The sequence below is a fragment of the Sinocyclocheilus grahami genome, unplaced genomic scaffold (assembly GCF_001515645.1).
Source record: "Sinocyclocheilus grahami isolate Dianchi unplaced genomic scaffold, SAMN03320097.WGS_v1.1 scaffold89.1, whole genome shotgun sequence".
NCBI lineage: Eukaryota > Metazoa > Chordata > Actinopteri > Cypriniformes > Cyprinidae > Sinocyclocheilus > Sinocyclocheilus grahami.
The window spans coordinates 1741916-1767037 of NW_015505268.1; the positions used below are offsets into that span (position 1 = coordinate 1741916).

The 25122-nt window shown below is 36.6% G+C and overlaps 1 protein-coding gene and 2 non-coding genes across 4 annotated transcripts; 1 reads left to right on the forward strand and 2 right to left on the reverse strand.

Moving 5' to 3' along the window:
- Positions 1–3471: 3471 nt before the first annotated feature.
- Positions 3472–3544, reverse strand: trnaa-agc (transfer RNA alanine (anticodon AGC)). Its single transcript has one exon. It is a non-coding gene; the product is annotated as a tRNA-Ala (tRNA).
- Positions 3545–3625: 81 nt separating this feature from the next.
- On the forward strand, positions 3626–24710 carry brd8b (bromodomain containing 8b). Of its 2 annotated transcripts, XM_016274734.1 has the most exons (19): positions 3626–3686; positions 4127–4223; positions 9156–9225; positions 9317–9366; positions 9719–9841; positions 9919–9999; positions 11032–11096; positions 11381–11505; positions 11582–11773; positions 12709–12811; positions 13109–13234; positions 13930–14114; positions 14514–15005; positions 16091–16293; positions 16368–16460; positions 16567–16635; positions 17868–18150; positions 20726–20818; positions 23660–24710. In XM_016274734.1, the coding sequence occupies exons 1-19, from the start codon at positions 3668–3670 to the stop codon at positions 23717–23719; spliced, it is 2529 nt and encodes an 842-aa protein (XP_016130220.1). In that variant the 5' UTR covers positions 3626–3667; the 3' UTR covers positions 23720–24710. The 2 variants fall into 2 exon arrangements, with proteins under 2 accessions (XP_016130220.1, XP_016130219.1); XM_016274733.1 differs by lacking the exon at positions 23660–24710 and having other exon boundaries at positions 20726–21023.
- trnaa-agc (transfer RNA alanine (anticodon AGC)) lies at positions 4790–4862 on the reverse strand. The gene has a single exon. It is a non-coding gene; the product is annotated as a tRNA-Ala (tRNA).
- Positions 24711–25122: the final 412 nt, after the last annotated feature.

Consider the following 25122-nt stretch of genomic DNA (forward strand, 5'->3'; position numbering starts at 1 on the left):
TGTAAAGGCCCGTTCACACCAAGGACGATAACTATAAAGATAACGATATTAGCGTCCACTCCAGCGGACGATATCGTCTGTTTATTCTAAGCGCACGCGCGTCTGCCGCTTTCAATTCTCGAGCTCGTTACAGCAGGATGGATTCTGATTGGCTGTCAGTGTTTTATCGTTCATCAGCTGGAGAAAATCGTTCTGAAAGTGATCCCAACGATATCGTTTCTCTGTGCTTTATCGTTGTAGTTGTGGTGTGGACTCTGCTATTCTTTAATATTGAGAACGATTTTTAGAACTACCGGTATATCTTTATCGTTATCTTTATAGTTATGTCCTTGGCGTGAATTAATACAATGATTTTAATGCAAATCACAATAAATTGAGAGCGGTACTTCGAAAACAAAGCGAATAAGCGGGAGCGCCGCCCATCATTTTTAAGCCAATCAGAAAAAAGTCTCTGACTGTCTGCCTAGGGCTGCACATTTAGAAAAAAATCCCCCTTTCAATAAAAAAGCTCAAAATTTGCTGATTGATTGTTGGACTGCAAATATCAATATGGCCATAATAATCATCATCATAATCATTTAGAAATGAATAATATAATATAATATAATAATTTAGATTATTATACAACTCTTTGTTAGGTTGCACATTTTGGCGGAAAAGTCTGTGATAATACATAAATGACTATAAAACAATAATAATATAATAATAATAATTTTTAATTAATAATATAACTAAATATTACTGTTTTAATATTTCTCTGCAAAAATAATTGAGTATTTAATAATAATAATAATAATCATTAAAAAACAAACTTTTATTTTAGCAAAAACCACAGGAAACTTCTCCATTGTTGACAACAGCAAGTTAATAAGGTTTTGTTTCAATTAATCATGCAGCCCTAGTGTCTTTGCTCAAATGAGAGATTTTTGGAGAGGGTGGGATCATAAGAGAATTCCTTCCAAAACATTTTTACATTTGACAAATTCAACCTTTTGAACAGTTTATACAAATGTGAAGGAACTTTGAAAGCTGTGACAGAGTGATATCAAACTTAAAAGGATAGTTCACCCAAAAATGACAGTTCTGCCATCATTTACTCATTATCATGAGTTTGTTTCTTCTCTTGAAGAATCCTGGTAACCAATATTATGGAAGTCTTTTATGGCTACCAACAAATTCATACATGTTTGGAACAACATGAGGGTGAGTATATGAAGACAAATTTTTAATTTTTGAGTGAACTCTCTCTTTAATGAATACTTTTATGGTATTTAATTTGGCTATTTTTAGAGCTTAACATCACCCAATTAGCATGAACATCCTGCTAAAAAATTGTTTTGGTCTTCAACAAAGAAAACCTTCAGGTTTGGAACGACATGTGAATGAATAAACTGGAACATAATATTAATTTACCATTAGCATATTTCAACATGTTCAAATCCATTCTGAAATGTTCCTTCCAAATCATCAAAGAAAGTTTTTTAGAAATCTACAGATTCTCAAATAAAACCCCACAGACTGAAAAGCCACCATAGTAGTTTGCTCTTGTTTTGTTGTGTTTCTTTACAATCTGTTTTCTTGAGCACTTTGCCTATCCATTTACACCGTACATAACCCTATACTTATCTTGGGGAATTTTTCAAATAATACAGCGCTCCTGCAGAGCAGTGCAACGTGGGTATTTTCAGGAAACACTCGGCTGTAGAAAAGAATTCGATCTGGCTCAGCTTAAAGAAGAAACAGCTTTCAATTATGACATTCACAAGATTGCACACCTGTCCCTGGAAAGAGCTGATGAAACGTCTCTCTAGCGCTTTCTGTTTCCCCCTCACCATCTTTCTACCTTTGGTCTCTTTCACAAAAAGGTGATGGACTGCCCAGTGACATCTCTCCTTTTTTTCTCTCTCTACTCTCTCTCTCTTGCGTGATGGAGTGTGGAAGAGTAGTATGATTTATCGCCAGCTGAAGGCTGAGGATGGCGTCACTCTAAGAAGTGTGTGTATGTGTGTGCGCGTCACTCCGTCAGGGCCATCTGTACAGTGAGTTAGTATGGACAGTTTCTGTGAGTGTTTGTGTAGGTGCACGTGTGTAAAACCAGCCGCGCAAAACAGCTTATCATCAGAGAACAATTCTCAGTTGGCGCAGTCCCTGCTGACTGAGGTTAAATCTATTTTACACCCCACACACATATGTGCTAACATTAGTCAGACTCACACATACTGCTAGTGTGCCTATGTTCCATATATCAGAATTTTACACACATTCGAACAAGCCAACACATCCAAACTCACATGACTCCCCTTCTTTGTTCGTTCACACACACACACACACACACACACATGGCTGCGTTGGTGATTTGTAGCTGTTACGAGCACGTGCGGGCCCATTGCCTCAGCGAAGTGTCACGCTGTGGTGTCACACCACACTGATAATAGTGAGGTCAAAGGTCGAGTGTGAGCGAGAGGGTGTTGGGGGGTGGGGAGCTCAGGCACTTTAGCAAATTGGCTAATGTCCCAAGGGAGAGAGGCGGGGCAGAGGGGGGTGACACAGAGACATGACATCATAGAATCCCCCTGAGAAGAGGCGGGAGGGGAAGGGGAGGACAGAGACGTGCCACCTGGAATGCCATCCGGAATGGTTAGTGCACTGCTTACTGTGCACTATATACTACCCTAGTATTTTTGTGGTGCATGCAAAGGCAAGCATCACTATTGCACATATAGCATTAAGGTTAAAAATCATAAGTTCAGTCACTTAGAAAAGTAATAGAGTGCAAAAGTGAGAGTCTACTTTTTCAGCAGCCTCATTTCCTGGAATTATTTTTTTCCACAGGAATTTAAAAAAATACTTTGTTTAAGAGTTATAAGCTGTGAACCAAACCAACCAGCTATGAGGTGATTCAAATTACAAACTTTGATTCAAAGCATTAAGGCATTTGGAAATCGGACAAAACTACAAAGGTACAAGACTATGTCCCTGACAGATTTAATGAGGGAAAGAATCCCATGAAGCATTCTGAGTGACATTAAAATCATTGACTTCCATAGTATTTTTGTCCATATTATGGAAGTCAATGTGACCTAAAACCATTAGGTTACCAAGATTGATCAAACTATCTTCTTTTGCTAATACAGGTTTTGGACAAACATGGGACGGAATAAATGACGTAATAATTTTAATCTGTTATACATGACTAAAAAGTTTCATACCAAAGGGCACCTAAAACAGTGCATGCTTAAATTAAGCAAACTTGTGCTTTTTTTAAATAATACAATTGGTTTTATAATAAAGTATTTTATTAGTATACATTATTATAAATAAAATTCAAGGTAAATATTTTTCAGACAAGCATTTGATCTAAATCGAGTCTATTTGTATAGTATTTCAACCCAGCTGGTTGTCTTATTCGTGGAATATTTATAATAGTAACGTTGTATCATTCCCAGCACTTATGCAGAAAGATGAAATAATTGGAGGATGCGGGCATCGATCCCGCTACCTCTCGCATGCTAAGCGAGCGCTCTACCATCTGAGCTAATCCCCCTCTGCAAGCCGAGCCGTCGGAAAGATATTTGTGTGACACCTGACAGCGTTCATGAGGGTGTTACACTACAATAGTTCCGGTGGAAGTGAGTAGAACCAGCCGCGCGGTTATAGATAGGCGAACATGTCGACCGGGGTGGGAAGTAAGTGATATTTTATTTCCTCAACATATTCACAATACAGTCTAAAATCAAATCACTTTGTAAATTGGATTCTGAAGTATTTTATCCTGTTTAAATAGAGTAGCTAATGCTCTTAGTAGCGCTGGGGCGAGCAATTTAAGTTAGTTTCTGCGCTAGCTGGCTTCATGATAACAAAGACGATCAATGTTTACATTGGCAACACACATTTCTCTCTGTTCTTGAACAGAATTTGATGTTTTACGTGCTGTATATGTAATATAAATAAGTTTAACAAATGGTCTTGTGTTAAATAATTGTTGTTTTAAAGAAGCACCTAACGTCATACTACATTATGATGATCAGCCTTTTTTATTTTACCATAATTTCCCCCCACGGCTCTGTGTAACGAATTGCTTTCAATACAGCTTCAAATAAAACTCATATTTTGAACACCTAACTAGAACACAAGATGCTGTCTCTGGGTCCGACTGAGCCCTGGTCAGTTCGGGAGAAACTCTGTCTCGCGTCCTCAGTGATGAGAAGCGGAGATCAGAACTGGTAAGAATAAATAATGAACGCTCATGATCATAGAACTGTGTTCAGATTGAAGCATGTTAGATAATGCAGAGCTCTGCCCCGTGGCAGTGTCTGTATTGTAGTTCTTCTTAATGTATGAGGACATTGTTAATCACCCTAATCAAACGTGGACTTAAAAAGGGGCTTCTTTTACATTTAGAGGATTGTGGCAGTTACGTCAGTGGTTATGATTAGGACGTAAGATAATAAGTGGAGGATGATTTTGTAACCTGCATTTGTACTCTCAATTGTATGTACCCCTGGCATTGATTGTGTATGTTCTTAGCAATGCACAAAAAAAAAAAAATTAATAATAATAATAATTGGAGGATGCGGGCATCGATCCCGCTACCTCTCGCATGCTAAGCGAGCGCTCTACCATCTGAGCTAAAAACCAGTTACGTCAGTGGTTATGATTAGGACGTAAGATAATAAGTGGAGGATGATTTTGTAACCTGCATTTGTACTCTCAATTGTATGTACCCCTGGCATTGATTGTGTATGTTCTTAGCAATGCACAAAAAAAAAAAATTAATAATAATAATAATTGGAGGATGCGGGCATCGATCCCGCTACCTCTCGCATGCTAAGCGAGCGCTCTACCATCTGAGCTAATCCCCCTCTCTAGAGAAGAGAGACGAACGTTCTCGAAGCTTCGAATCAATTGAGCCAATTGCTTCGCAAAATGATTCAATGTTTCGAAGCGCTGGAAACACCACACGCTGAAAGTATAAAAATATCGATACTAAGGTGTGTTTTATTTACCAGTGATTTTGTTAATTTAAAAAAAATGAGTACAATATGCATTGAATTGGACGAATAACCTTTGTTAGCGAGTAATTGTGTAGGATAGAACTATTTTCCTGCTCATCTGAACACACGCAAATGTTGCAAGACAGAACCAATCAATCACAGAGAGCATTCACTCACTGCTGACGCCCTGAACAATGCTTATCAGAGGACAGAAGGACAGAGTTATTACACAATAAACAAACTGAAATTGTAGGCTACATAAGTTTGTGCAATTAAAGTTATTTAAATTGAACGTTGAAAGATAATATAGATCATGTTCTATTCTGTAATGTTAATAGAAATCATACACTGTCAGAATAAAAAGGTTGCATTTTATGCATGTAACAGCCTGTCACTGGCAGTCCCTTATGATAATGAACCATGGTTTTACTAAAGTGACCATAGTTCAACTGTAGTATTTGTAGATTTGAATCATGTGTAAACAAAAAACATATTTGAACCACGTGTAAACAAAAATATAACCTAATAAGTTACAATTAAGGCGTATTGAATGTTAAAATGCGTTTTAAACTAAGTTAAGTGCTTATCATTACCCATTTTACTCTTAATAATTTCATAAATTTCATAATTTAAAAGTTTAGTTCAGAAGTATCGAATCGGTATCGATATCGACGATACTGCCTTGAACAATATCGGTATCGTATCGTAAACAAAATAAGTGGCATCGCCCTTCCCTACTGCAAATGCAACAAAAACTCAGGCCAAATCATGGAAAAAACAGCTTTACAAACCCAATGCAAATGCTTGCGTGAAAGTATAATATATTAAATGCAATCAAAATAATGAAATGTCATTAAGTATGGAGAGCTTGTCTAAACAGGCCAGTAAGAAACTATTAAAGCTGCAGTCCGTAACTTTTTTTGGTTGAAAATGATCCGAAATCAATATCTGAGCAAGTACATAACCAGCCAGTGTTCAAAACTATCGCCTTACTTTAGCCCGATTCACAACGGTTAGCTTATAATAATGTTATATAATAATAATGTAAACATAAAGAAGTTGTCCCGGCTACTAGGCTATGACGTGTGAGGATGCTGCAGTTGGCGGATCGTTTATAGCCTTTTCTCACAGCAGCCAGAATAATCAAATGTATCATTTTGATGGCGGATTGTAATCCAGAAAGGATTATGTGTTTATGAAACACATGTGAATGAAATTTAATTATATTCCAGTTATAAATGTGCTTTTGATTACAGATAGCCTGGGATTACAAAGATTTGTATTTGAAAGAAAACCAGTTCGAAGGGAGCATAATTTGCTTTTTGGGTTAAAATAATTTCTTAATATGTAATTCGAAGAGTATGACAATTAGATTAGACTGTGCAGAAATTGAAATCTACATGCTAATACACACTATACTCATAGTCACCAATGCTGTTGTTGTTAACATTAATCATTTGAGAATAAAGTATAACAATAATAATAATTTGCATGGTTTGATGTGATATGAGCTAACCGATCTTTAGATTTAATCACCATTGGTAGCGAGATTTATGGTAATGCTTTTTTCCTCAGTTGGTCAGAACAAACGTGGCAGACTTGTTACTTGTTCAGATGGCAATATACAGTGGAAAATTCTTATTTGGGTCGTATTCCAAGATGTAGGCTAGAATCTGTGATTGCGAAGTACAGTAAATATCCACACCGGTGCGGTGACTGACTGCCACACATACTGCTCAAAACATTAGATTCATTCTGTACACAGCCGCACAACCCACGCAAGGAAGATAATTCCGCAAACAGCTGCAATTCCAGGTTTTCAAACACAGATGGCGACAAAGAGGCAAAATTTACGGACTGCAGCTTTAACTACTACTCATCCTTTTAATTACACAAATGCCACGTTAGAAATGTCTACAAATTGATCAAACTGATCCGAGATCAGAGACGCTGGTTCAATGGTTCGCCGCTGGGAGGCAATCTCAATGAACTCGCATGATTCACGGGTTCGCAGAAATTTCGAACTCGTTTACTGAAATCACGTGACTTTGGCATTTTGATACGCGCTCCGAACCACTGTTTTGAAACAAATGATTCGTAAAGGTTTCGAAGCTTCATGAAGCAGTGTTTCAAAAGCGACCATCACTAGTATGTGTGGAGTTAATCATTTTAAACTTGAATCACTTTAAACTAAATAATACATTTATGATTTTCTTTCCATTTACAAATAAGAACATGTCTATGATAATGTCTAATTTAATTGATACTGTTTTAGTAAATAAATAATAAGTTAGCGGTGTAGCACAACACATTGCTGCTGTATTTTCAGAAGATATTAGTTTAACATTACCTAAGCAATGCAGCTTATTATTTTTTATTACTGTGAGTTTATTGCTGGCAGTGAAATAATGTTTATTTTTGGTACAACTTGTAACTGTTTTTCTCAAACACATTTTTATTTTAAAGGGCATTATTAACAGGATTATTACAACAAAACGAATTTCTAATAATACAATCTCTATGAGTACTTCTAGTTGAAATAGTAATGTAATGTTAATAATAAAAAGTGTATTGTAAAGAGTTAATAAATTAATACAACTAATTTCTAATATTACAGTTCACTAATAAGTAATCAGCAAGCATTGCTAAACAGATCAGTTGTAGTTTATGTGCAGTGAAATTTTTGACTGTTTGAAGATGCATTCATTAATGTATAAAGCAACAATAAGAATATTTATAATGGGAACCACTAGTAAAAATTAATCTATTTTTGCCGTTCTTTCATTGTTTGGTTCATTACAAATTACATTATGAGCATAATTTAAATAGAGATTGAGATTTGAAAATGTTCTAAATAGAATTCTGTGCTTAAGAATTGGTGGACAATCACATTTATGTTTTGGTAAAAACATTGTTTTTATTTCCAAGTTTAGAGTTTGAATCTATTATCCAAAAAGTTATAAATAAAACAAAAATTACTGGAGTACATTTTACAAGAAAAATTTTACATTTAATTTAGTGCTGTCAAACGATTAAAGGGGTCATATGATGCGATTCAAATTTTTCCTTTCTCTTTGGAGTGTTACAAGCTCTTGGTGCATAAAGAAGATCTGTAAAGTTGCAAAGACTAAAGTCTCAAATCCAAAGAGATATTCTTTATAAAAGTTAAGAGTTAGCCACGCCTACCTAAAATGGCTCGTTCTAACACGCCCCCACATGTCTACCTCACGATGTGGGAAGATTTGCATAACGCCGCCCAAATGTTCATGCAAAGAAAGAAGGCTTAACATTTATAACGTTAGACTACAATGCCGGCAGTTCTGACTCACGTACGTACGTTTTCATTTAAAGGATTTGCCACTGATGATTCAAACGCGAGTTTTGGGCAGTAGAGTAGCACTTGTTTGTCATTGCTCTGATCACAAATGCAGACAGAGTTTTATGTATAAGTCAAAAAAGACAGTATAAGTCATTATAGTCAGTAATTATGTCCCCACTGGATGCAACAAATGCCTAGTTTGTAATGGGTTTTTAATGTTTTTGTCTTGTCGCTCCGGCCGGACACGGCATCAACAGTATGTGAGGGGCGTAACTTTTCCGTCTCACGCTTGAGGTATTCGGTCAATCACAACGCATTGGATAGCTGGCCAATCACAGCACACCTCGCTTTTTCAGACCGATGAGCTTTGTAAAAATCGACGCATTTCAAAAAGGCGGGGCATAGAGGAGAAACAATAATGTACAGTATGTGGAAAATAATGTGTTTTTTTTACTTTAAACCGCATAAACATTTCATTACACCAAATACACAAAATACTGTTCTTTTTAGCAGCATCATATGACCCCTTTAATCACGATTAATTGCATCCAAAATACTTTTTTTTTTTTATTATTAAATATGTACATGCTTGTGTGTGTATTTATATAGGTTATATATAATAAATATACACAGTACACACACATTTATTATGTAAACAAAAACTTTTATTTTGGATGCAATTAATCGCGATTAATCGTTTGACAGCAGTAATGTAATTAATCGTGTTTTTTGTAATTGTTTACTAGCATTTTCTGATTGAAAATTGTGTGTAAATGTGTATGAAATTATTTATAAAGAATTACTGTTAAATATGTATGATACACTGTTATATTTTTTGTCAGGGTGTCTGTAAGCAGAGCCATCAAGCCCTTCTCAGAGCCTGGACGACCCCCGGACTGGTTCTCCCAGAAGGTAATTTAAATGAGTGACTGTGAGTGATTTTATTAGTATTAGTGATTTGCTTAGTGATTCATGTTTTAACATGTCAATATGATCTCTGCAGCATTGTGCCTCCCAATATTCTGAGCTGCTGGAAACCACAGAAGCCCCAAAGTAAGTAAATCCCTCTCTCATTCTCAAAACATTTGTGCTGAGCGTCTTTATTAAATGTTGCCATTGTTCTCGCAAAACCCAAAAGATTAAAGTTTTACGACCTAGTCTGTGTATACAGTGATAGCTAACAATCAGCATAGAAGTTGTACTTTATATTTGTGCATTGAAAGCAGTAAATATGTGAAAAAAGCATTTTATGATTTTTGCACAGACTTTGTGTAATTAGACCTCTGGCTATTATCTTAGCCAGTTAGCATGCTGTAGTAGTTTTGTTGTATTGTATGGCAACCTAAACCATCTCAGTGCATATTCACAAGTTCATTGGTAAGTTTGACATGTTCATTCCCTGCAGACGTAAACGGGGTGAGAAAGGGGAGGTGGTCGAGACCATTGAGGATGTGATCGTGCGTAGATTGACAACAGAGAGGATCGAGGAGCTCAAGAGGCTGATCAAAGACACACAGGAGAAATACAGGTACATCTCAACCTGCTTCTCCCTCTCACTGTCTGCATCTTTCACACATATGTGATAAATGTGTTCTGTCCCTTCAGGAAACTGAAGAAAGAGGTGGATTTGATCCAGGCGGGCCATCTGGACCCTAAACTGGAGGAGCTGTGGGCAGATATAGAGCTGTAAGACATCTGTACCGGTTTTGCATTTGTCTGTCATTTATGTAATTGGCCTTTCATTTAATTTTTCCCATATGATCTAGTTTCAACTAGTTGTATTGATTTCATTTTAACAAAAAAAATTTCACATTAGGTTAAACACTTTGAGAAATGGCTGGAGCCCTTTTATTGTATAATATGTATAAACATATTTTTATGAAATGAATGCACTCTATTTAATTACAAAAAATATATATTTTTTAAATATTGTGTATTTTGAGAGGGTTACATGGTATTACACAATATTCATCAACAATATTCATTTGATATCCATCCAATTAAGCATAATTTATATAAAAAATTTCACATTAGGTTAAACACTTTGAGAAATGGCTGGAGCCCTTTTATTGTATAAAACATATTTTTATGAAATGAATGCACTCTATTTAATTACAAAAAATATATATTTTTTAAATATTGTGTATTTTGAGAGGGTTACATGGTATTACACAATATTCATCAACAATATTCATTTGATATCCATCCAATTAAGCATAATTCCAGAGGCCTGTTCTGCTTTTCTGAGGTGTTAGGTGCATTTCGGGGGAAGGGTCCATAGACCCTCGTAATTGGCCATTTGGTTAGGTGATGGGGAGTTCGATATTATTTGTTAAATATAACAAAAAGTTGTGTGTCTGATTGGTCCAAATGCTACAATGTTAAGTAATACCAATATTATAAAAATACATTTTAATCAATTTTTATATATGTATGTATATGATGAATGTGTGTGTGTTTCCAGACATACTTTTATTAGTTGTTGCATTTGGGTATATATTTAGATATCATTGACTACTTTCTGTCAAAGTTTTATATTTTATTTATGTTCATTTGAAGTGTCAGTTTTCGCATCATGATTATTCAAATCTAAACACAGACAAAACATTTTGTGACTCATAATCTTCAAACATAATTCAAATTTTTAAATTCTATAAAAAACCTGCGTATGTTGTGAATGTATCATCATGAGATTGTGTGTGTTGTCGTGCTTGTCAGAAAGAGGAAGCAGGAAGAAGAGGAGGCGGAGCAGAAGAAGAGAGCGACTGAGGCAGCATATCAGGGTGAGATTTACATTCACTCAGCACTTTCAAACGTTAATGCCTCCACAAAAGAAACAATTTTTAAAATTATATTAACTTAGCAGTGTAACATATTGCTGATGTACTTGCAAATAATATTAGTTTACCATGCATCTTATTGCAAATATTGCATTTTTAATACTAGGATATTTCAGTTTTTATTACTTTGGGCTTGTTTCTGGCAGTGAAATGTTTATTTTGCATAAATACATTAAATACATTTATTTTACATAAAAACAAAAATACATTTTTCTCTTTCTTTCCAGTTCGTCAGGCAGCTAAAAATACACCAAAGAGAGTTCCCAGCGTGACAGTACGTTCTCCCAGCATGGACGTCTCGCAACCAGAAACACTGCAGCCAGTGACGGATGAATCCTGTTCCAGTCCCATGGTGAATTCCTACCTCTTATTTATTATCATTTAAACTTATTCTAATAAGAGATCATACTCATGATTTCTCCGTCTAGGCTCAAGGATTGACCGTCTTCATGCCTATATCAGAGGTCACGGGTCCAGGGCCTAAAGAGTCAGGTCTGGCCTCTATGGTAGATGACTCCCCGCAGAAGAAGCACCTTGCCCCAAAAGCCACACCACCTCCCTCCCCGCTGCTGTCTGAACTGCTGAAGAAAGGCAGTCTCATCGCTGCCAGCTCTAGACTTGTGAGTGTGGGATACTGTGAAGCAACGTTTAAGCCTTTGGATTTAAGGGGCATGTCACAGAAAACAGGATTTTGCCTGTCCCAGACCCATTTTCCATTTCTCAACTTTACATTCATGTCTACTTTATATTGTCCTCAGAATATAAGTCACCAGAACCGTAGTCAACATACTCTAACATTCACAATGTAAAGCTCCCTCTTCAGGCCAGCCCATTTCTACTAAATAAACTGCAAATATGGACAATCAGAAATTCTGATATTTACATCACAAAGATTAGCACATTAACATTTAACAACAAAGGTTTACATGAGTATTCTGCATTTTGACAAGGGCCAAGTTTTTAGTACTCATTTCACATGCAACAATGTTAGCCAGTCATAACAGAGTAAATTTATTTGTGAAAGTTTTAGTGACCGTTTACACCAAACACTTTTTTAGATTTAGGGTTAGCTTTGCTGCTTTAAGGTTGTTTTAAAATATCCACTAGACAGCATTATTTGCAATTCCTTTGCCCTGCGTTTATGTGAACCGCATTTTTAGAGGTGCTGTGACAAAACCGCATGTTTACTAATATGAGTCAGAAAGCAGGTTGTATATCTAGGATGTTTTAGTATTATGTACTGTTATAGTTTTTATTAATATTAATTTCTCATATTTATTAGTAGTTTTCTCATATTAATTAGGCAAGATTTTTAAATTTTGTGCAAGGTTTTTCTTCGAATATTTAGGCTTTTTATTTTATTTCAGCCTAATTTAAATTAACAAAAATGTTTCATAAATGGTGTTCTTTTTAGTTAACGATAATAACCCAGTGTAGAAACTAAACTATGAATGTTTTTGGTGCAAGAAACCTTGACTAACATTAAAAGTGGAGATTGTGTTTGTAGATTTTGTGAATGGTTTCTCATATTGTTCTGTGCGTGTCTGTTGGGAAGGTGGTTGAAGGTGACGTGGCCACAGGTTTGAGTAATGGATCTCATGGAGTTGAGCTTCACACTGTTGTAACTGCTCTGCCTGCTAATCAAGACATTACAGCTGGTAAACAAAGACACTACTTTTTTTTCTGTATGTTTAAAATTGTGTGTTTTAAATGTCTCTCTTCAACATTAAACATTTTCTGTGTCATTATACAAACTGAATTTTGAGTTATGCTGTTTGTTTTGGTTTGATTTTCTTTAGCACAATTCTTTTGCATTTTTACCATGTGTCCTGCATGCAAGTTTTAGATTTCATGCTCTCTGTAGTACGTTATTACCGTGTAGTTTGATTATTGTGAGAGTAGCTGTGTGCTTTAGTGTGTGTGTTTGTAGTGCTATGTGTGTATCTCTGTGTCAGATGCTCCTACGTTATCTCGTCTGTTGGAGAGCGCCACCCCAGCGCAGCCACCTGTCAGTGCTGATCCCCCTAAGCCCCCCACAGTGGTCCCCCCAGCCCCAGACAACCTCTCTGTGCCCAAAACAGGTCTCTGATCTCTCTGATTTCCTCTCTTCAGCACTCTCTCTGTAGAACGGTCAGTCTGTTTTTGCTCAGGCAGTCTGTTTCCTGTTTGTGTCATGTGATGTGTAGTTCATTTTCATCCAATCACAAAGCACTCAGACTGCACTGATAGTGCTACAGTTCTTGGATTATATTCTAGAGTAACGGTTAATTCAAACAAATTTGTGGTCGACAAGATTTTTTTTTTAATGTTCTTGAAAGAAATCTCTTATGTTTACCAAGGCTGCATTTATTTAATCAAAAATACAGTAATACTGTGAAACTTTAATACAGTTTAAAATAACTGTTTTCCATGTTATTATATTTCAAAATGTAATCTATTCCTGTGATGCAAAGCTGAATTTTCAGCCTCATTACTCCAGTCTTCAGTGTCACATGATCCTTCAGAAATCATTCTAATATGCTGATTTGCTGCTCAAAGATGCTGATTTGCTGCTCATTTACTCACCCTAATCCTTCTTCCAAACCCATATGGGGTTTGGAAGAAGGATAAGGGTGAGTAATTGATGACAGAATTTTCATTTTTGGGTAACCTACCCCTTTAAAAACGTTGTGGTTTTTCCTCTTAAAAAGAGTCATTACTTCCTCTTCAGAGCACTCATAAAAGAAATTAACCATAGTAAGAGTACTCTAAGCGATGTGTTTCCTGTTGTGTGTAGGAGCTGCAGCCGTTGCTGAAGGTTCTGGAGCAGAAGCGGTAATGGCAGGGTCATCCACGCCGGCTGAGGTGGAGGGGAAGGAGGCAGAGCTGGTGGAGGAGGATACAGTGGTGTCAGTGTCATACATGGCCCACGAACTGGACCTGGAGACAGTGGGAGACATCATTGCAATCATAGAGGAGAAGGTATATGCACACAAACACATGTTTATGGTTGTGATGGTGCAATTGGTTGCTACTTCATGTAGTGTCGAAGGGATAGTTCATCCAAAAATGAAAGTTCTGTCATCATTTACTTGCCCTCAAGTTGTTCCAAACCTGTACAAGTTTCTATCTTCTGTTGAGCACAAAAAATATATGCTGAAGAATGTTGCTAACAAACCAGCTGACAGTTGCCATTGACTTCCATAGTATGGAAAAAAAAATACCATGGATGTCCGTGGGTACCATTCATCTCTCTGACCCATCAAGTGCTTTCACAGTTCCCTCCATTTTTTTATAGACTCATAAAACAGAAAATAGTTCAAAAGCTTTTCCTTTCTGTTGCCAAATCTGAAATGAAGTAAACGAATATATCTGTCTTAGGTGGACGATCCTGTGGAGGCTTTGGACGCAGCCGCAGTGGAGGCGGCTCTCTCTCTCTGTGAGGACCCAGCGGTCAGTGGCCACCCCCTCACCAGCCCTTGGGAGTCACAGACCTTTAAGGCAGCCGAACCAGAGCCCATTGTCCAGCAGAGTCCTGCCCCAACAGGCACACAGAGCAGCCCTGACCCTGTGGGTGTGCAAGCAGAAATGGAGGTTCTGGTAGAGGAGACTACAGAAACCGAAGCAGTTGACGAAGTGACAGGGGACACTGTGGCATCTGCCGCCCCTGTCACAGAGCAGAGCCAGGACTCCAAGGTTAAGACTGAGGGCGAGAGGGAAGGAGAGGGTGAAGGAGGGATGGAGGAAGCGCAGCAGGAGAACAGAACACTGAGTCCAGCCGTGAAGTGTGAGGGGGAGGACTGGGTTCAGCCAGAGACCGTGACGCCCTGTCTGGACTCAGAAGATAGCTCAGCCTCGGCGAAAGACTCAAAGGTATCAAGCAAAGCAGCAGAAAAATTAAACCTGTCTTCATATACATATGTTGTTCTTTTGAACTTTCTATTCATCTTAGAATCCTGAACAAAATGTATCATGTTTTCCACAAAAATATGAAGCAGTTTTCCACATTGATAATAATAAGAAATTATTTTACTTGAGCAGAAAATCAGCATATTAGAATGATTTCTGAAGGATCATGTGACACTGAAGACTGGAGTAATGATGCGGAAAATTTAGCTTTGCCATCACTGGATTAAAATACATTTTAAAATATAAAAGTTATTTTAAATTTTAACAATAGTTCACAATATTAACATGTTTTCATAACATATGTTTAGGAAAACACTATAAAACATGGTTATAGTGTCAGATGAAAGCATAAAATGTTACAAACAAATGCCTTTTTCTAGAAAGTGAATGAATAAAGACACGGATGACCTCCAAAAATGACAAATAAAAGCACCATAAATGTGGTCTATAATACACATGCACAAGTCTTATGAAGTCATATAATTGCTTTATGTGAGTAAAAGATAAAAATGTAAGTTATTAATCACTAAATATGATACCTTTTGAAACTCTCAATCTTATTTGCATTCAAATATGTATGAAAAACACATTGGGCATCAAACCTGGTCTGAAGCATGTTGACATGCTATATTTAAATGACTGTGAATGCAAATGAGATTTGAGCTGTAGTGAATTGGAAGAAAATGATTCAGTAACAACATAATTGGGACATTCTGCAAAAAGCTCTTTTTTTCTGTAGAAAAGAAATTCAGAAGAATTAGGATGAGGTAATTATAACCAAAACGGCACTTTTAACCCTTTTGACCTAAAATAGGTACCTCTGAGATTTTAATGTTAGTATTTTAATAATTTAACAATAAATTCAAATGTTCTTGGTTCTCTGATGTTGGTTAATGGTCACATGACACAGGAATGCAAGTAGTGTTTTATTTTTTAATTTTCAATTTTACACTTCGTCAACTCACAAACCCCCTGCATTTCTCTCACAGATTGACTTGAAGGATGAATATATACGTAACTGTTTATTATTCCTTCTTCAAATGCTGTAGGAGGTGAAAGAAGAGGATGGAGGCAGTGAAATGGATGTGGATGAAGGGATGGAGATGAAAGAGTGTGGCGATGGGGACGGAGAGGGGCCTTATCTCTCAGAGGTTGATCCTCCTGCCAGTGAGAGTGAGGACGGATACGGCAGTCACTCTCAGCGCTACACTACAGCGGACTCCATCGCCAGCAGCCCTGCCTCATCTCAGTTGTGAGTGTTTGTGTGGGAGCTTGTATTCTGTGCGTTTCAATCTTTCATTTGCCTTTAACAACACTCTCTCTCAGCTCCATGTGCAGTGAAGATCAAGAGGCCTTGCAGGCTCAGAAGATCTGGAAGAAAGCCATCATGCTGGTGTGGCGGGCAGCAGCCAATCACAGGTGAGCTTCTCATTCATACTTACCTCAGCTGCTGTTTTAAGATGAGCTCTTACCTGTAGACAGAAATGTGTTGTCTGCATTTGTCATTTATTGTTTTGTGTTTCAGGTATGCAAGTGTGTTTCTGCAGCCTGTGTCTGATGACATTGCCCCTGGTTATCACAGCATTGTACACAGGTATCAAGATGAGACTCTCTTACTTTTTTGAGTGTGTAGGGCTCTGTAATTTTTGTGACGCAGAAAATGTGAACATAATCTTGGAATCCAGTCATAAAAATTTAATTTACTGTATAACACCAAATGGCAAATTTTGGGTGAATAAATCTGTGAATAATTAACCAAATCAAGATATGGATGAATATCTGTGAATAATAATAATAAATCTGTATTAAATCATAAATCCAATAAAATTAAAACAGATAACACAGAATTTCCTGAATGAATGAATGAAACGGTTCATAGGGCCCTATTATTGTAAAAATTGTAATAGATTATTAAATTGTTAAAGTGTCATGTATTAATTTGATATGATTTTTTATTAAAATATATTCAAAATAATTCATTAAAATGAAGTCTAGACAAATTAAAACATCAAACATGGAATGTGGCAAGAATAAAACACAGTTTTGGAAAAAATAAAAGAGATTTCATGGGACTGTAAAAATGTAATTTTGGTTAAACCTTTAATAAATTGTTAAATAGTATACATTTTGTGACTTCAAGGGAATAGACATGCTTTTTAATCATTAAAATTGCTAATATTTAATTTAACCATGAAAACATAATCCAGACAAATTAAAACCAAAAACAACATTATCCAGAAAGGTTTAAAATAAAAATTTGAGAACTAAAAATGAAAAATACTTCTAAAGGATTTATTGATCATAGTTAATGTTAATTTCAACATTTACTAGTATTGTGGGAATAGTTCACTGAAAAATGAAAATTTGCAGAAAATGTACTCGCCCTCAGACCATCCAAGATGTAGATGAATATGTTTCTTCATCAGAACAGATTTGGAGAAATTTACATTACATCACTTGCTCACCAGTAGATCCTCAGCAGTGAATGGGTGCCGTCCAAACGGCTGTTAGTTTATGTTAATGCACTGGTCTCAAACTCAATTCCTGGAGGGCCACAGCTCTGCACAGTTTAACTCCAACCCTAATCAAACACACCTGATCCAGCTAATCCAGGTCTTCAGGATTACTAGAAACTTCCAAGCAGGTGTAATTTGGAGCTGGTTGGAGCTAAACTCTGCAGAGCTGTGGCCCTTCAGAAATTGAGTTTGAGACCACTGTGTTAATGTATTAACTAATGTCAACTAAGCAAACCTTATAGTAAAGTGTTACCAGTTTTTCTGTTGGCTAATTATGTTTTTGTCCTTCCTGAAATCTCCACCTCCTCAGACCGATGGACCTATCAGCCATCAAGAAGAACATCGAGTCTGGGCAGATCCGCACAACGGCGGAGTTCCAGCGTGACATCATGCTGATGTTCCAGAACGCGGTGATGTACAACAGCTCAGATCATGACGTCTACCACATGGCCCTAGAGATGCAGAGGGATGTTCTGGAACAGATCCAACAGTTCTTGGCCACTCAGCTGATCATGCAAACATCAGAATCAGGCATCGGCACCAAGAGCCTGCGTGGAAGGGAGGCCAACCGCAAACAAGACCCCAATGAGAAGGTAAGAGACACACATGCATAGTCACACACACCGAAACCACAAGTGGAAAGAAAACGCTGTGGAGAAGGTTTGTGGAATATCATGATCATCTCACACACACGCACACACACACACACAGTGAGCACTATAAGGAGAAGTAATCACACAGTGCTTTCACTGCTAATTATTTGGCCAGTGACATTTCATAGTTTTTCAACAGACAAACTATTCAGTGAGACAAAAGAGAGCTTAAAGAAGCAGGAAGACATTCAAATATATTTAAGACTGTTATTTTATTATTATTTACATGTGACTATAGTTATTAATATTTTGAATTAGTTGTTAATTTTAATAATTTTGTTAGTACTTTTTTGTCGTTTTTACATTTATTTTGCTTATTTATTTCCGTTGGTTACCAAGGCAGCAAGTTTTTTAATCTAATACTTATATTTTATTTTATTACATCTTTATTTCAGTTCTCTAAAATGACTTTTTAATAATTTTAGTTAACAATAACAACACTGGACTGTTGAGAGAAAAGTATGTGCAGTTATAAAGAAAAATAGCATCTCTAGAACAAATCAAGATGCTTGATCCTTTTCCAGGATATAGGCTGAGATGTTTTTCAGAGAGCAGGTTAGAAGCTTCAAACGTCTCAAGGACAGGACATCAAAGTACATCAAAGAGTCTGTGGACATCTGAAGTGAAGTATTGTGGACAGTGAAACGGTTTAGGAAGAGCGAGCTCAGAGTCATAGAAAGGAAAGTAAAAAAACAGCTTCCTGTGCATCACAGCATGAAGCTTTATCTGTGAGGATGACGCTGTGGGATTGGCTCTTATTTCTGTCTCTGTTGAAGCAGCATTAATTCAAAAGTGTCCTGAAAACATCATTTTAAAACCATTTGCCTCTAACTATCGGCTGGCAGTGGCACCAAACAGCCAGTACCTGCAAATTGACCTGATTTCAGTCCATCTGAGAATGAACGCGAAAGCACAAACTGAAGCATCATCAGGAAATATAACTCGTAATGTCTTTAGCCTGCAGACTTATGGCTGTCAATACACACAAAATGGATTTGTGGCCACGATCTGCACATGGCATTGTTGTAATACTCACAGGTAATCTGCACAAATTGATTTTCTAGCTCTTAATGGGATGGCTGCACTCAAATTGTCGTTTCAGCACTTAGTCCCTGAGCTAAGTTTTATTTAAAATCCAAAAATGCTGAAGTGCAGGAAAAAGTGTCACAGTCCAAATACTTTCTGTATGAACTCAGAAAAGCATAGCTTGTATGCATGGTGAATCTCACAAAAACGTGTTCATATTTCACCCCAAAATGAGAAGCATAAAATAAGAACCAGATGTTTAATTGTCATGAAATTAGTTCTGTTTCTTTATGGCAAATATAAAATGCAATGCATTTAGAAAGTATTCAGACCACTTCATTTTTTCATATATTTATTATGTGGCAGCCTTAAAATGCACATAATTTCACTGCAATCTACAATCCATAGCCAATAATAACACTTTTAAAAGCACTTGTAAAGTTTTTACACATTTATTAACTCTTTCCCCATCAAACACATGAGACAGCGCTTCCCCACCAAACACGAAATTTTCCGGGTTTCTGCGTTCTTGCTGTTATACACTCAGGGGTGCTATTACGCATCTCCTGAATGAGTCTAGAATGTCCTGATCAAAAACACAGGTGAGGAAGACGCAGAAATGAGAGATCTCATATGTAAGTAGATGCATATGGAAAACAATGCGATCATCAACAATAAACAGCATGTAAATGGAAACTGCCTGATGTTGCTGAGTGAAATGTTGATCCAGGTAGTGGTAAAGGTCTGTGCTAGCTTTGGGGGTGCTAATGGAAGCGATCGACTGCATCTTTGCTTTGATCATCGTACTGAATATGATCCAGATGAAGCATTTGATAAAAATGCAATTTTCTCTGCTTTTTGTTCAAAATGTTGCTTTTTTTTAATGAAACCTGCCTACATTCAAGTGTTGATTAAAAAAAGAATGCTTGAAGCTAGAATAAAACAGATTTTTTTTTTTAAGTAGAGGCTCTCTTCTTTATTTTGATGTATTGCATGTTCAGATATTCATACAATAAAATATTCTGGGGGCCATGAATTTTAGCAAAAATCATCAAAGTTGCTGGCAGTGGCTGGCATCTTTTTTCAAAAACGCTGGCAGAGAAAGAGTTAAAAAGAAAGAACTGAAATATCACATGCAACTGAAATAATATGCACAAAAATGCAGCTTTATAGGGTATGGAGTGTAGATGGATGTGAAAAAAATTTAATAATATAAAGCATTTTAAATCTACAACACAAAATAAGTGAGTTTTTCTGAATGCACTGTACCTTTTATTTTGGGCAGAAATGGGGCCGGACATGTTTGCATGAGATTGATCCAAAAGCAATTTGGTTTCCACACGTTCCACATAGATGAAATCCCTTCTGATAGGACCCAAATAAAACACTTTCTGTCCCTTACACACACTCATACACACACACATGAACTGCTGAAGTCCCTGACGGTAAGGTTAGCGTTACTTGCACTAACACACAGTCTTGTATGTAGACCCCGAGTCCTGCACACAAAGACCCACATTTAGAGCCAGAACCACCAGCCAGAAGGAAAAGGAACAACTCCAAACAAGACACTAATGAGAAGGTCAGTGCTGTAAACACACACAAACACATACTCACAGGTGAGAATCAAGGACACTGCAGGTGAGAGGACTTCTGTACTAACCCATGCACAAACACTGTGAGACTAACACTCGAGTTTCTCTTCCAGGTTTCCACATGGCACCATATTTGTGGCCTAGTTGTATTGGAAATGATTGTATCGCAAGTGTGGTTATACGTAGAACATTTTCAGAAATATGGGAGAATATCTGTCTATCTGTCTGTCTGCTTATGCACACAATACTGTTCAAAAGTTTAGGGTCAGTAAGATTTTTTTAATGTTTTTGAAATTAAGTTTCTTGAGCTCACCAAGGCTGCATTTGTTATATCAAAAATGCAATAAAATGTTTTAATATTGTGAAATAGTATTCAAATTTGAAATATCTGTTTTCTATTTGAATATATTTTAAAATGTAATTTATTCCTGTAATGCAAAGCTGAATTTCCAGCATCATTACTTCAGTCTTCAGTGTCACGTGATCCTTCTGAAATCATTCTAATATGCTGATTTGCTGCTCAAGAAATATTTTTTATTATTATCAATGTTGAAAACATTTGCTTAATATTTTTCTGGAAACTGTGATGTTTCAGGATTTAGTTTTTCAGGATTATTTGATGAACAGAAATTTCAAACCACATTTATTTGAAATAGAATTTTGAACTTGTGCAGCATTATAAATGTTTGTTTCTTTTGCTGAATAAAAGTATGAATTAAACAAAATTCTTACGGACCCCAAACTTTTGAACAGTAGTGTATTATTTTATTATAAACAGAATATAAATGTGATTTTTGTAAGCATGTAAATAATGTATTTATGTATGTGGTGCAAGGGTTGGGTTAAACAGCCACTTGACGGTTTATTTTGTTGAATCTGTGTGCCATTTTTATTTTTAACACACACCAGACCAAAGTTAAACCAGATTTGTTTTGTTTTGTTTGCATGGTTTCATTCTCAATGATGCTTTCACACTGAGCTGGTTGCGGTGTGATTGAGGTCATTCAAATGACTGGACACTCATTTCATCACCATCTATTTGAGTTTATGTTGGAGTGCTGCGGTCATCATAGAAACGGTTACAACACACTCACACATACATGAACACCCCATGTCTTCATCCGGCTAACACACATATATACACATCACTTTAATACACATCACAACCCCTTAAATCCTCCCTTTAGTATCTACAGTCTTAGGATTCTCTTTTCCATTGTGATTCCATTTCATCCTCCTTTTCTTTCCCAGCCGTGTGTGTCTGTATGTAGAGAAGCTTCTAGGGTGACCAGATGGCCGTGATAGAAAACTGCTCTGTCCTCCCACGTTTTATATGCGGGAAACTAGAGTTCAAATCCATCCCACTGTAAAAGTTCATGTTTTTGTTTTAATTCACAAACATCTGGGATAAAATCCAGTGGAAAGCAAATGTTTTGTTGGCCTAAAGTCATTGTTTTTAAGATGACTGGCAAAGTTAAGTGTTTGCCAGATTAAAGAAAAGCGAGTCCGCTAAATGTGTAAATGAAAATAATTAAATTATATCATGAGTAGGTTTGTTTTAACGACTCAATACCTGCACAATAATCACATTTATTCCTCAAGGTGGCACTGTTTAATAGGCAATGATTGCGTGATGTTTCACTCATAATTACCTCAGGCATAAAACAAAAGAATATCATCAGCAGTATTGAACCTGACTGAACTGCTTGAATGGCTTTTACTGCAGAGCAATTACTGTAGGCAATTAAAACAAGTGTCACTGTCATTTGATGGTGGATGTGGTGAATAAGCTGCCATCAATCACAAAATTGATTTCTAAAGTAATTGAAAATGATATTTTTGAGAATATGGTTGAGATCGCGAATATGAGCCAGATTATGAATGTACTGTGGAAGTGCGCTCTAACGATGACAGTGATGGCAAAAGCATCTGCTCAGATTGAACCCTTTGATGTTTCAAAAGGTAACAAAATTTGCTTCATTTTATTCTTTTGTAATTATTAAAATACGAGGAGAGTTTTATGCTATTGCAGCAGTTCGAGATCCATCCACGTTGGATAGCTATATAGGCCCAGGGTGCTAAAGATCTGAATATGTAATAATGATTGATTGGTTAAGCATTCTGAACAAAAATGTGTCACTGTTTCCACAAAAATATTAAGCAGGACAACTGTTTTCAACATTTATACTAATAAAAAATGTTTCATAAGCAGCAAATCAACATTACAATGATTTCTGAAGGATCAGGTGACACTGAAGACTGGAGTAATGATGCTGAAAATTCATATTTCCATCACAGGAATAAATTACATTTTAAAATATTGTAACAATTTATGGTATTTTTAATCCAAGGGAATGCAGCCTTGGTGAGCATAAGGGATGTTTTTAAAAAAAACATTATCTAGTGTGACATAATGGTGAATAAATAATGGCAGTTTTTATTTTTGGGAGAACTTTACTTTTAAATGGTTCGGTTAGAGTTTTACTCCTTTTTATTTGTCTTCAAGAAATGACACAAAACCTCCTAGAGCAACTTTAACTATTAACACATTCACTCCTAAGCACTACATTTTTATGCTCTTTTCACTGTTGTGTAGCTATTCAGTTTTTTAGCCTTGTTGGCCTACTCTTCAATTTCGTAACTACGTATTTGCACAGTTCTGAAGTCACCGTCTCTTTAAGATGAAGTGCTTGTTCTAGTAACACACACACTTCCTGTTCTCAGGTCAAACTAGTTAGTTTCTCACACTGATGGTCTGGTGTGTTAGGGCAGTGGATGACAGGCTGTTTGCACTTTCTCACGGCTGGCCTGCTTCTCTGCTCTTCCAGGATGGAGGCACCAGAGGACGCCGCAGTGCCATTGAGGCCGATATGAAGATGAAAAAGTGAACTGAGATGTCACACTGCAGCTGTTACGGAAGTTCAGATAGGCTTTGTTTCCCTGTTTTGTTAAGACGTTCTGGCTAAGTTTAGTTACTCAATGCCTCGGTGGCTTGACGCAGCAATTCGACAGTCTAATTACAGAAGGACACAGAAAGAAGGGAATTTTTTTCTTGACCCTCTTTCACAGAAACCCTTCAGTCCTAGACCTGAAAAACTGGTCAAGTGTGCTCTGATTCTAGACTCACAGGACAAACTGACCTTGTGTTTATTTGAGTTTAGGAGTTGCTTAAAAGTTTTTGACTTGATGTCACAAATTTAGCTGTCATCACTGGCCTTTTTAAGAAAAAGCTGAATGTACCACCGTCATGACCACTGGATGGTTAGAAATCAGAATGTCATTTTCTAGAGCTAAGAATGAAACCTTACAAGCCATTGTTCAAAACAAAGATTACTATCGGTTTATCAGTTTGAGATGATGTGGAACGCTGAACGACGGAGGAAGGAGCAATAAAAGTACGCTTTTCTTCTATAGGAATGAAGATGGATACAAAGTTTATTTTAACTTGATTTTTGCCTATAGTCAAGATTATGGACGCTTTGGTTTACAGTTAAAGGCCTACTGTACTATCTTCAGTTTGTTTTCGTTCTTTAAGCGAGACTTAATTTGACATGTATGTTTAGAAAGAACATATAGTTTTGTACAGGGTCTTTGTGTACAGTGTTTTTGTATATTGTGTCATGAAATGTTTTAATAAAACATGAGAGTCTGCCATTACAAGATATTGTTTAAGGAATAATTTATTCAACTTGTGCTTTCAAGCAAAATATATTAGTACAAATGCTTAAATGGGAGGACAATACCAGCTTGTCCTGTTCAAAGTCACACACACGCACAAAAAACACTCGATATCCATTAAAGACGTCAGCATATATCAGTGGCGTGATTCATACACAATGTGAACCATCCTATATCCTTGAACATCAGTAAACAATAGTGGGGAATTGAAACTGAACATTCTGCAGTCTCAACACACCCATCATACTCATACAATGATCTGATCTCACGTGCCGGGTCACCTGACAATAGTGTTTGTCACAAACCTCAAGATATGACAATGTAAAATCCCAGGTTATACATGAATACACATTACGGTTCAAAAGCTCTGGGTCAGTGAGTTTTTTTATGAAAGAAATTATTACTTTTGTTCATAAATGCTGTTCTTTTGAACTTCCTGATCATCAAAGAATCCTAAAAAATGTCTATGTAATATAATATTAATTAAATGTAAAAATTAAGCAACAACTGTTTTCAACATAGATGATAATGTTTCTTGAGCACCAAATCAACAGAATGATTTCTGAAGGTTGAAGACTGAAGTAATGCAGCTTTGCCATCAAATACATTTTAA

Excerpts from the sequence above, each read along its gene's own strand:
- brd8b (XM_016274733.1), top strand. Across the intron at positions 11,506-11,581 it reads AATCCTGTTCCAGTCCCATG|GCTCAAGGATTGACCGTCTT; the intron begins GTGAATTCCTAC and ends TTCTCCGTCTAG. Across the intron at positions 16,636-17,867 it reads TATCACAGCATTGTACACAG|ACCGATGGACCTATCAGCCA; the intron begins GTATCAAGATGA and ends CCACCTCCTCAG.